The sequence below is a fragment of the Numenius arquata genome, unplaced genomic scaffold (genome assembly GCF_964106895.1).
Source record: "Numenius arquata unplaced genomic scaffold, bNumArq3.hap1.1 HAP1_SCAFFOLD_665, whole genome shotgun sequence".
Classification (NCBI taxonomy): domain Eukaryota; kingdom Metazoa; phylum Chordata; class Aves; order Charadriiformes; family Scolopacidae; genus Numenius; species Numenius arquata.
In genome coordinates this window covers 1-12355 of record NW_027414833.1, presented here as the reverse complement: position 1 = coordinate 12355, position 12355 = coordinate 1, and the positions used below count along the sequence as shown (strand labels likewise).

Below are 12355 nucleotides of genomic sequence, written 5' to 3'. Positions count from 1 at the left end.
GCAATTTGAAAACTATAGAGATGAATCTATAATTTGAGCAGATCCAAATGGTATACGGTTGAGAGAAAAAGCTACCCTAAATAATTGAAAGGAAACTGCCACGGGCCAAAAAACCCCATTCCTCGCGCACGACGTTAAACGTCTCTTTGTCCCCTTCCTTCGACTGGGAGGTGCCACGCTGGGGTCAACGTGAAGAACATTTAGCAGGAGCTGAGCAGTCCGGCGTGTTCTGCGTATCCTGTCCCATTTCTGCTGATTGCGAGGAGGAGATGTACGTGTACGATGAGCTTCCTCTCCAGCCAGGCTCCTCTGATTCATTTAGTCATGTCACCGACTCATGTTCCCGATGTCGTAAGAGCTTCAATTTTGACGGGCTCCAGCATCAGTGAATTAACAGGGCAGGAAAAAACAGGTTACAGGAAAGGAGGAATGATGCAAAAAGCTTTAAGATAATTCAATGAGTTTTGATTCGAAAGCCGGATTGTTCTTCTCCTCCTGACACCTGCAAACAGCTTTCAATTCCCGAGTCAGCATGAATACGCATTACCCTAAAGACCCTGTAATGACAACAGGAGCCTTCATTTTGTATTTCGTGCTTTAAACACAGCAAGATGAAGGCATCTCTAACAACCTGCTCTAAAAAGCAGAGTCTGGAAAAGTTCTTTCAACAAGGGGTCGGTTTAACCCCAACCTTTGGGAAATAACTTGCGTCCCGGGGAAGACGACTTGGGAAGCCCCGTCTGTCAGAGCAGGGTTCCGCGGCCAACAGAGCCCGGGGGCAACGTGCTTTGGTTATCTCAGCTTAGCCCCCAATAAATATTTGTGCACCTGCCAAAGTTCACCAGTGGATCAACCGGTGGCTTCAGTTCAAAAATACTCCGTGTAACAGGGCCAGAGGGGTCCGAGGGGAGCAGGAGGCACCGCTTGGCTGCGGCATCAGGCACCGACCCAAGCAGGGATGCTCTGACCACCCTCTTTGCATCCTCCTAAAACCAGGAGGCTCCCGTGCACTCCTGGAGGGGTTCAAGGCAAGGCTGGATGGGGCTTGGAGCAAGCTGGTCTGGTGGGAGGTGTCCCTGCCCATGGCAGGGGCTGGCACTGGATGGTCTTTAAGGTCCCTTCCCACCCAAACCATTCAATGACTCCACACAAGCCCAGTGGAGCCTGGTCTCCATCAGCTAAGGTTGGGTCAACACAAAAGCTACAAACAATAAGAGAAAGGTGTGCAACTGCAGCCACGTCGCTCGTTATCAGGCGGCCATCCATCACGCAGGCTCACCAGCACCGCTCCTCAAGCCATGAAGAGAGTTTTTAAATAAATACATGAAAGTCGGGAAATTCCCAGGTGAGGGTTCCAGGAAGAGCCCTCACACTCTTTACGTGCCATCGGCACCTACACCAGTGGCGCAAGGAGATGTCCCTCCTGCCGAGTGACACTCGGGTCTGCCATGAAGCATTTTACATGGTGCATTGAGATTTCCACCTGCCCAGAAACCCCCATGATGTTGCTATTAAAAAATGGGTGTGAAAAGCAAAGGATGGTGACATATCTAGGTGTATTAGGTGAGGATGATGCCCACCAAGCGTGGAGGACATGGCCCAGGATAGAGGATGAAAGAGGAAAACAAGGCAGGGGCACGAGGAGCTCCCTTGTACCTCCACATGGGCACAAGAAAGCTGGAGGCAGACCAGAAGAAATGGGGAAAAGTCATGCCCTGCTTTTTTTTTGGGGGGGGTGGGAGGGCATAAACAGAGCCTGTACACACCCCCAAAGGGGAAGGCGGAAAGCGGCAAGCTACTACAGAATTAGGCTGCTTGGAGAACCAAGAGTTGTTTTGGGCTAACGCACCCGAGCGGCTCCGTTTCACCAGCGACAGATTGACCCGGGACACCTTGCAGTCGGCGCTCAGGGTTTCACAACGGCGTGGAAGCAGCTTCAGGGGCAGGGAGTTTCACAAGGAGCGCACAGGCGACATCTTAAAAGTGTCCCCGACAAAGCCGGTGTTAATTTTTAAGACTCCTATTTCTTTCAGGTGAGAGGAAACCCCTTGCTACAGGAGAAAGAAACCCTTGTAAGGACCACGGGAGCCGACAGCCCCATGACCTGGACCTCTCCAGGAGCAGCTCCACGTTCTCCGTACACGGTACAGAAACAACCTGCTGAAACACGGAGCTGGGCATCACTTATCTGGCCCCGTGGCCATTTTCTTCACCAGGACACGGACAATTTAGCTGAGACCCAAGTGGGAGGGAGTCAAGACGACAAAAAAAATCTGTTTCTCCGTAGTCCTGCTCCCTGATCCACACATGGTGCAGCTCCACACCAAGAAGGCAACTGCTCTGGCACAAGGGACACTAAAAGCACATGGCAGCTCGCCCGGCCGGGTGATCATTTTTGGATTATGTAATCCCAATACATTATTATTAGACCAAGAACACACTCAAGCAAGCGGCCGAAGACATTACCCTGCCCGTTCTGGCAAAGAGACAGAGTCTTGTCGCAGAAATCACGCCGACGTGCGATCCCCCCGGCGCATAAAACAGGTCAAACTTGCACACACGTCGGACTTCAGGTAACACAAACAACAGTATTGGATTCCGGGCCATTATACACATTACACAACCCTGTCCTCGGTTTATACCACATTTAAAAACCAAACCGAGCAGAAGGAGCCTGAGCGAATTTTTTCCATTTACCTACTGCCGACCAAAATTAAATCAGAGCCCAGACTGGACAAACAGAGGCTCCAAAGGTGTGTTATAAAGTCGCTTCTTGGCCTCGCCGTGGCCGAGCGTTTCAGAGGAAGCAGCGACGTTCAACGCACCGGAGAAACTGTTTATAGAACAAATGCAGAATGAGCATATGTGTTTAATAGCCCACTAATTGTTGCGTTATTCACTGTACAAACAAGCGAGCTCTTCTGCCCTTATCCCTTCCTGCCCATTTAATCACCAGTAGCCTTTGACTATTTCTCTTTTGGGTGGCGGTGAAGGAAGCAAAGTTCATTAGTGGCCGGTGGCCACCAAACAATCCAGAGACCAGACTTCATTTAGAAAATAAACACCACTATTCATGTGTGACACGGACTCAGAATAGCTTCCCAAAATATTTAACACAGCTGCCTGTAGTCTTCCTACTCTCCCTCCCCCAAAAAGAAAAGCCTTTCCTAATATATAGGAAAGCGTTTCTTTGGTTTTTCTTTTCTTTTTTTTTTTGGGGGGGAAAAAACTAGTAACTCATTCTATCCAAGGCACTTATTGCTACTGACTTCTCATAATGCTGATAAACACTCATTAAAATATAAGTTGATAAACCCTGGTACAGTAATTACCTTCGTCCTCATCCAGAGATTGCCCAATTCAGTGATGTGATGTAACCAACACCCTAAATTAAAAATAGTGTTGTGACAACATATGGTTTATCCTACAGAAGCTGGCGGGCAGGACGCTCCTAATGACAAACGGGTTGGGTTCCCAGTTCCCCCAGCTCCCTGGCAAGGTGAGGGGACCCACACGCTCTCGGCAGGATCAGGGGCGGAAAATAAAAAATAAAAAAAAAATTACAATAAAAAGGACAGCTTTTAATCCCTCTCCGGTCCATCCTAACGACGGATGCCGAGGAACTGCCATTATTCTTTATTTACGTGACTAATAAGCTCTCTGGATGCATTTCAAGGAAACATCTCGGAAAAGACAATCTGGAAATTTCAAAATACAGCCCCAGTCTGAACCCGCCCCCCCCCTCACCTCCACAACCGGACACCCCGGGGAGGGTGGCAGTGAGGAAGGGACACCCCCTTCCCAATCCAGGGTGCCAGCACCGGGGGCGGACCCAGCCCGCCCCCCCCCCCCCCCCCCCCCCCCGGGACACGTCCCCGGGGTGAGACCGGCCCCCCCCGGGCCATGGAAACCCACGTCACACACACACGGGGGGGAAGGGGGGGGCCGCACCCTCCCCCCCGCCTCCCCCAGCCACTTACCGAGGACTGACGGCAGCTTCCAGCCACCTACCGGGAGGGACACCCCCCCCCCCGGCACCGAGACCCCGGGTCCCCCGGTCATCCACCGGGGGGGCACACTGGGATCCCCCCAACAGCTACCGGGGGGGTACATCGACACCTCCCGGTCCCCCTCGGGCACTTACCGGAGGATTATGACCCCTCCCTGGTCACCTACCGGGGGGCCCACAGGGGCCCCTCACACACCAACGCGGGCGGGGGGAAGGGGGGGAAAACGGACACCGGGGCGTTACCGGGGGGGGTTACAGCGAGACCCCTCCGGTATCCCCCAGGTACCCTACAGCGAGATCGTCCCCCCCGGGTTCCCCCGGTCACAAACGGAAAAGGGGGGGGGGGGGGGCTGGGAGGCCCCCTCGGTCTCCTCAGTCTCTCGCCGGGGAGGGCCTCACACCGAGCGACATCCCCCCCTCCATTTCCCCGGTCATCCCCCCCCCGCCCCCACACACCCGGCAGCGGCAGGACCGGGCCCCATCCCGTGAGGGGACCTTCCCCCCACACCACACGCACACAACGACGCCGGTGCCAACCCCGCCGGTGCCGCCCGCCGGGCTCCAGCCAGGGCCTCGTGGCGGCCGCCCTCCGCGGGGGCCGTGCCCACCGCCCCCTTACCTCCGCCGCCGTCGCCGCCGCCAACCCCCCCCCTTACCTTACAGGCCTGGTAGCTCTCGAAAGCGCGTAGGGCGCTCTCCGTGAGCTTGACGTGGAAGACGGAGACGCGGGTGCCGCGGCCGAGGCGGCCGCAGGACAGCCCGTACCCGCGCTCCGCCTGCAGCGCCGCCATCTTGGGACCGTCTCCCCCTCCGCGCCTGGGCCGCCGGGGCCTCCCGCCGCCGCCACGCCCCCTTACTTATGCATTATTCATGAGCCGCCCCACCGCCGCCACGCCCACCCGGGGCGCCTGTTGCTGGGGCGAGGAGGTGGGCAACCCGCTCTCCCATTGGCCAGGTCCCCGCCGGCCCAAACGTCGGATTGGACGATGGGGGAAGAGAGGAGGCGGGGATATGTAAATTAAGCGCCGCGGGGCATGGCGGGGAGGGTGGTTCGGTGCGATGGAGGACACACACACACACACACACACACACACACACACACACACACACACCCACACCCACCCCCCCCGGGGGCGGCGGGCGGGCATCCCCCGTTACCGGAGCATCGCCCCCCCGGGTACGGCCCGGTTCCCCCTCCTGAGCAGTGCCTACAGGTTGCGGGTTGCCCCCCCCCCGGCAGGGCCCTGCCGGGGGGGGGCAACCCGCAGCCTGTAGGCCCAGGCCCCCCCCCATGCTGGTAATGAAAAGGCCCAGGAGTGATGGAATTGTCCTTTATTTGGGAATTTCACAGTCGTTTTGGGGCTGGGGGTGGGGGGAGACACAGTGCTACAAACCCTCCCCCCCCCCCCTAGCATGAGCAGAGCTGAGACCGGGGCAGCAGCGGGCCCTGGGGCTGGAAAGAGCTGCAGAGCAAAGAGGGGACCCCCTCTCCCCCCCCACCCGACCCCCCCCCAAAAAAAAAAGCTTGGACCTACAAGAGACACCCCGCGGGGGGGTACGTCTCCGGATTTTCCCCTCCCGCCGTGGGTTTCTTTGGCTTCCTTTGGACATTGCACGCTCCGGGGAAGTGCTGAGGAGGGGAGGGGGTGTGTGACACCGGTGGTTGTCCCGTCCCCGTCCCCCCCCGCCCAGGATACAGGGAATCTCGCCACACATTCCCCTGGGCACATCCCGTTCATCCCTACACCGATTCCTCCCCGCGGCCCATCTCGCCATGTCGGCAGGACCCCAGAACCCGATGGGGTTCACCAGGCTGGGGACAGTCACGGCGTACCGGTGTGCAGGACCTCCCCCCCGCCCCCCCGACACATTCAGGGCTGGGGGCTGAGCCCCTGAAGTGCCAGGAGGGTGCTCGGGGGGGGGTCCCTGCTCTGCCTGCAGCTCCGTCCCCGCAGGAGGGATACGGTGGGGGATGTCGGGATGGGGATCCGGCACCTCCGGCAGAGAAAGCATCTGTATTTCTGCAACTGCGAGTCCGCGGGGAGGGGTCAGCGGAGCCCCCGAGGAAGCCCCTTGGCAGGAGAGAGGCACATCCCGGCGTAGGTCCTTGTGCCACGGGGGCCGCCCCGCCGCCATCCTTAGTTCCTCGCCGCGATGACCACGGACAAGGCCACGCCGCCGAGAGCGATGGCTGTCGCACCGAAGAGCCACTTCCAGGGGATGGACTACGGGAGGAGAGACCAGTGAGGTGACGGGATGAGAGGGGGGGACGTGACAGGAGCCCCACCGGCAGCGGGGGGGACGTGCCAGGAGCGCCGCCGGCAGCAAGGGACGTGCAGCCCTGCCTGCGCTGGCACGGGGCCACGGGGTAGCACCGAGCTCCCAACGCGCATCCCAGATAAAAACGCAGCCCAAAAAGGCAAGTGCTGCGTCGGCTGTGCCCAGCGCGCGCCCGGCACGTCGGCGGGGACAGCGTGTGCCGCCGGTGGCCCAGCTGACAAGCGCTTTTCCACCCAGGCAGCCAGCGGGCTCCCGAGCGTGGCAGCTGGGAGCAAAGTCCGGACCCTCCAGCTGGCAGCGCCGGGATCCGGCGGACAGAGCCAGGAGCACAGCCGGGGCTATCGGTGTTTTCCTGGCAAGGCTGCCGCGGCAACCTCCAACCCCCGGCCACCTTGCTGCCCTGACACAGCCCAACCCCCTGGGTCACATCACCATCCCCCGAGCCTAGCAGCAGGACCGCATTGACACCCAGGGACTTGGGGGACGGCAACACATCCCCTGTGCCCAGCCCGGTGACCCCCAGCCGCTCTGCCACCCGCCCCCCCGGGGGGTCACACCGGCCCTTACCCAGGGCAGCTTGTCTTTGCACTTCCCCGGGGCGCCGGCGGTGCTGGGATTCCCGAGCATCTTTCTGTACATCTCTGTCTCCACGTTCTTCTGGTCCGCGTGCTTCTTCACCAGCTTGGAGAGCTCGGCGTGGATGGTCTGGGGAGGAGAGCGCGGCACCGCAGTTATCGGCCCCGTGGGGCAGGGGAGGGGACAGGACCCCAGTGCCACCACCACCATCACCCCAGGTCCCATCACCCCAGGGCTGTGCAGGAGTTTCACGGAACAGCTTAAAAGCAGATGGGTGGGGGGCTGATGGGCTGATCCTGCCCCGCTCCCCTGCACCGAGGGGCTGCACCAGGCTGGCATGGGACACCCAGGCTGGGTGGCAAGTGGGTCTGAGTGCCCCTCCGTCCCTTCTGGCCACCCAAGCCGTTCCCCGTGGGAGCAGAGCCCAGGGCTGATGCCAGCCATCAAGAAAAGGATTTTTATCCTTTAATCGAGATGGAAAAGTTCCTGCCTCGGGGACAGACGTGCCTGAGCTCTCCCACTTTTCTGTCTGGAAGTAGGCTGGGAAAACGGGCTTAAACTCAGCCGGTGTGAGGCGGAATTGCAGCAAGACCCAGGAGCGTGTCGGTGCCTGCCCAGCTGCACCGAGTGGTGGCGATGGCTGGAAAGCTCTGCGTCCCGCACGGAGCTCACAGCGTCCCAAAAAAACAGCAAGAAGCACCGGAGAGCCGAGCACGGCACCGCCAGCCATTCCCCGAGCCCGCGGTGGCAGGAAGGAGGTCGGGGTGGCTGCGGTGGCGCAGCCATCTGGTGCCACGGCTGTGCTGTGCCCTCTGCTGGGGATGCCTCCCCGAAACACCAGCCAGGGCTTCACTAGACTGTGTCACACTCGGCACCGCTGCCTCGACGAGGAAGACTTCGGAGGGCGCAAACGGCAGCAGGCAACCCTCGAGCTCACCGGGGCTGCTACGTCGGTGTAGGACAAACATCGGCATCTCCTCCTGCTCCCAGAACGTACATTTCCAAGGGGTCAGGAGAAGGGAGCCCAGCGGCTACTGGTCTGTAACACCTGAAAGGTGCTGACAGCCCCAGAGAACCAGGTTTCCTCATCCCAGGCAGGTGGAGCCGAGCATTTCCTGCATCTGTTTTCACCACCGGTAGCCGTAGCCCGTGACTCACTGACGCGTGTTTAACGCTGCCGTCTGGAGTGGCACCACCACTTCCCCGGGAGTCCCGGCAGCCAGCCGGAGAGGCCAGTAATTTGCTGTACTTGTGGTTTCACTGGTAACGTCACTGCTGGGCATTTTGATTTTTCACCCCTCTCCAATTAAAAGCTTCATCCGAATGGGCTGGCGAGCAGCCGCCCTGCCATCAGTGACGTGCCGGAGACGCACAGGGGAATCTGCTCCCGGTGCTGCCGGTGTCGTTTGTGTTGCTCGTTTACTACAGCTGCTCATCCTAACCTTGCCGGGAAGCGAAGGGTTTGAGATCCTGCTCGTCCCTCCCTGCTCTGTGGGACCACCGAGAACCTGCTTCCACAGTGCTCCATCCTACCCACGACCAGAAAATGACACAAATCATGATGGTCTGGTGAAATTCCCAGAAAAACAGGCGCATAAAGCGACAGACCCGGCCAAGGACTAAAGCCCACCTGTAGAACCAAGCCCCCCGACTCGACCCTGCGGAGGCAGCGCCTCCCTGCCTCTCCCCCAGCTCCCTTCCTGCTGGGCCCATTTCCTGGCACTGGTTTTTGATTTCTCCCCAGGCTCCAGTCCTGCAGCTGATCATTAACCGACAGGAAATTCCTGACCCAGAGCTCGCCCTGGCCCGGGCGCTGGACCGAGGTCTGGGCTGCTCCTCACCGCCCCAGTGAATCACGCTCCGGGCTGCTGAGCGAGTCTGCGGGGACTCGGCTCTGCTCCACTTCCCGCAGCCACGGCACGAGCCGCTGGGGCCACCTGGGGAAGCCAGAGGAGCCACGATCATCCATGCAGGATCGCTGAAGCAGGGATGGGTTGGCAGGGAATCCTGCCACTGCAAAGACCAAAGGGCAAAGAGAGAGTCTCGCAACACAGAGATAAGAGACCCAGCAGCCAAACCAAGCTCAGATGTTACCCCATGGGGTGCATCACCCCACGGCTGCCCAGTTCCTGGGGGCTATTTCTAGTCTCCCTCCATGGAGGAAGCTGGGAACAGCTACGGGGGCATAGAAGTCAGCCTTCCACAGGGAACACCGAGGTTTGGAGGAACACGGGCAAGAGCAGAGCATCCTGCAGACACCCAGAATCACAGAATGATACGGGGTTGGAAGGGACCTCTGGAAATCATCTAGTCCAACCCCCTGCCAAAGCAGGTCTACCCAGAGCAGGTTGCACAGGAACGTGTCCAGGCGGGTTTTGAATGTCTCCAGAGACGGAGACTCCACCACCTCTCTGGGCAGCCTCTGCCAGGGCTCTGCCACCCTCACAGGAAAGAAGTTCCAGCTCAGCAGGCTCACCACCAGCGGCCTACCTTGTTTGAAGGCTCCAGCTTCAACGCTGCCTTTAAGATGGGGATGGCCTCTCTATATTCGCCCTGCTGAGCCAGGACCTGGAAGGTGAGACAGGGATTGAGCAGGACGGCTGAGCTGTCCCTCGGTCCTGCCCTCTGTCACGCCATGGAGAAGGGACAGCAGCACCCGGCCTCACCTTGCCCTTTCGGAAGAGAGCCTTGATGTTCCCCGGCTGGTGCTCCAAGACGAGGTTACAGGACTTGAGGGCCGCCTCATAATGGTCCAATTTAAGCTGAGAGGCTGCCAGGTTGTTGAGACATTTCACCTTCACGTCCAGCAGCTCAGCCTCCTCATCCGGGCTGAAGTCAACTGCAAAGACCCCAGAGCTGGGTTACAGCAGGAAGGGATCCCAGGTGGCCCTCACCTGAGGTGGGAGCAGGTACCTTTTGAGCTAGAGCCGATGACCTTGAGGGCGATGTCGTAGGAGTTGATGGCCAGCACGTAATCTGCCTGTTGGTAGAAGAAGTTGCCGCGCTCCCGCTTGCGGTTGGCCAACTCGACCTTCTCCTTCCCACTGAGCAGCTCCAGGTCTGGTGCATCCTGAGCCGCCAGCAGCTCCACCTCCAGGGTGAGGGCCGCATTGGGTGGGATGTCAGGGCTCCTGAGCAAAAAGGGGCACAAAGCCATGGCACCGTTACCACCTCTGCTGGTCCCACCACTCACCAGGCCATGTAAATTTAGCACCATGGCCCAGAAATCAGAGCTACAGAAGCTACCCGGGACAGGGTACGATGCAGATTGTCCCCCCCAGACAGGACATGTCCTCTGCATGTGGCAAGCGAGCATGTCTCTCTGCCCCTGAAGCTGTGGCTCGCTGGCTGAGCTGTCACCAGGAGCAAAGGGACAGCTTTCACAGCCCTGTTTGGGGCCATCCCTGTGCCCTCCCCACTCACCTGCCCTGAGCCCCGTAGCAGTACTTCGCATCTGACACGATCAAAGCCGTCTCCCCCATTTCCAGGAGCTGCACACACAGGTCCAGAGCCTGCAGGGAACAACACCGTGGAAAGAGAGCATAAGAAAGGGCAGAGGGGCTGCTTCCGACCTGCAAACGGGGACATCACTGACCCCAAACTCTCCCTGTGCCCCCCAAGGTGATGTTCTGCTTCGCAGAGTTAAAACAAGGTATATATTTGCCCAATAAAGCCGGGTAAAGCTTTCTCCCAGCTCTGACCTGCAAGACGTCGCAGTCCCCCAGCGTGAAGGTGAGGGCAGGGTTCTCCTCCACCACGCTGCCATCCTCCAGCGTGGCCTTCAGGCGGATGGTCACGTCCTGGCCCTTACGGGGACGAGTGTCCACGCCCCGGCCTGGCACCAGCGTCTTCTTCTTGAGCAAGCCACTCCCTGGGCACGGAGAAGCCGGAGGAGCGTCAGCCCACAGCTGGGAGGGAAAAACCTCGCTCCCACCACCCCGCTCCGACTCCCGGCCGGCCTTCACGGCGCTGGGAGCACCAGTTCAACCGCAGAGAAGCCCGTGAGGCCCCCCCAAGCCCAGCGCCCTCCTGCCCGGGCTCTCACCCAAAACATCAAGCCACTCCTCAGGGTCCTCAGGTGCGTCCCCCCTGCCCCGCTCCGAGGGCTGGGCGTCCTCCCGCGGCGGGGCCGGCGGCCTGCCCACGTCCTCCAGCGGCGGCAGCTCGCTCAGGTCTTCCTCCTCCTCCTCTTCCTCCTCCAGCACCTCGAAATCTTCCGCCGTGTCCAGCTGAGCGGCGTCGGCCGTCGGTGCCGGCTCGGTGCCGGTGCCTGCCCGGCCCGGGGAGCCGCTCCTCGGTTCCTCCCCGCTGGAGGCCATGGCGGCGGAGCGACCTGCAAGGGGGGAAAAGAGAACGGGGGCTCGGCCGGCGCTTCCCGGGGAGGGGGGAACGCGGCCGCCATCCCGGACAGCACCGAGGGGGATGCGCGATTGGGGCCGGGGAGAGCTCGCCGGCCCCGGGGAGGGAACGGGCCCCGCGGGGAGGGGAAAGAGGGGGAGAGGCTGCCTCGGTACCGGTAACAGGAGGGACACCCCTCCCGCCGCCCCCGAGAGCCCACCGGGGCCCTACGTCACCGTCACGCGCCGGGATTCCCCCCTAGCAACGGCCGCCGCGCGCCCCCCGCCGCTCCCACCTGGCCCGCGAACCCGCCGCCGCTGGCCCCGCCCCGCCGCTCCTATTGGTCCGTCGCCGCCCACCGCCATGACGCCATTGGGTGGTGAGAACGCTCGTCAGAGAAAGGGGCGGACGGGGCGCGGCGCCCCCTTAAAGGGGCCGCCGCGGGGTGATGCTCGTGGCGTGGGGGCCCGCGTGTGCCCGCGGGGCGGGGTGGAGGGTCTCGGTACCGGCACTGAGGTCTCGGTACTGACACTGGGGTGGCCCCGTGATTCCTGGGGGAGGGGGAAATCCCTCCGCCAGCCTCCACTCCTTCCGGCTCAGCGCCGTGACGCGATGACGCCGCGAGGTCGCGCACGACGTGACCCCCGCACCCGGAAGCGAGGTGCGGCTGCCGGTGCCGCCCACGGTGCCGCTCCCGCTCCCGTCATGTGAAGCGGCGGGACCGGCTTCCCCCAGGTGCGCGTGCGCTGCCGGCGGGAGCCCCCGGGGGTTACCGGGGGGGAGTGTCCAGGCCCGCGTCCCTCCCGAGGGGGCCCGGTACCGGGAGCGTGGGGGGCGCTACCGGGTCCGGCGGGGGGATAGAGGGACCCCGTTACCGGCGGCGGGTGGGTGTGGGGCCGCCCCGGGGCTGGGCACGGCGGTGGGGAGAGGGGTAGCTCCGGTACCGGATGGGCGGAGGGGTCCCTGTTACCGGGGACGGGGGGGGGGGTGTCTCCGTTACCGGTCCGGGGCGGGCGGGAGGCTCCCGCCCGCCGGCTGAGCCGCCCCCCACGGTCCCGTAGGCCGCGATGGAGCCCACGGCCTCGCAGGTGTTCTGCGGGCGGGTGTTGGGCATGGTCAACGCCGAGGACGTCAACGCCATCATCCTGGCCC

General features: G+C 61.4%; 2 protein-coding genes across 3 annotated transcripts in view; both read right to left on the bottom strand.

Annotated features, from left to right (window-relative positions):
• ELL (elongation factor for RNA polymerase II) overlaps positions 1-4821 on the bottom strand; it is a 55508-nt gene extending 50687 nt beyond the window's left edge. Inside the window, exon 1 of the mRNA XM_074167341.1 lies at positions 4666-4821. Coding sequence (XP_074023442.1) covers positions 4666-4800 — 135 coding nt within the window. The 5' untranslated portion in view covers positions 4801-4821. The remainder of the gene's footprint in view (positions 1-4665) is intronic.
• A 506-nt stretch (positions 4822-5327) lies between these two features.
• On the bottom strand, positions 5328-12347 carry FKBP8 (FKBP prolyl isomerase 8). 2 transcript variants are annotated; one of them, XM_074167344.1, is made up of 10 exons: positions 12255-12347; positions 12148-12166; positions 10911-11225; positions 10567-10736; positions 10289-10377; positions 9779-9996; positions 9532-9704; positions 9356-9433; positions 6857-6994; positions 5328-6234 (listed from the first exon to the last, which is right to left on the bottom strand). In XM_074167344.1, exons 1-10 carry the CDS (start codon positions 12345-12347, stop codon positions 6148-6150), a joined length of 1380 nt encoding a protein of 459 aa, XP_074023445.1. In that variant the 3' UTR covers positions 5328-6147. The 2 variants fall into 2 exon arrangements, with proteins under 2 accessions (XP_074023445.1, XP_074023447.1); XM_074167346.1 differs by lacking the exons at positions 12148-12166; positions 12255-12347 and adding an exon at positions 11499-11801 and having other exon boundaries at positions 10911-11198.
• Positions 12348-12355: the final 8 nt, after the last annotated feature.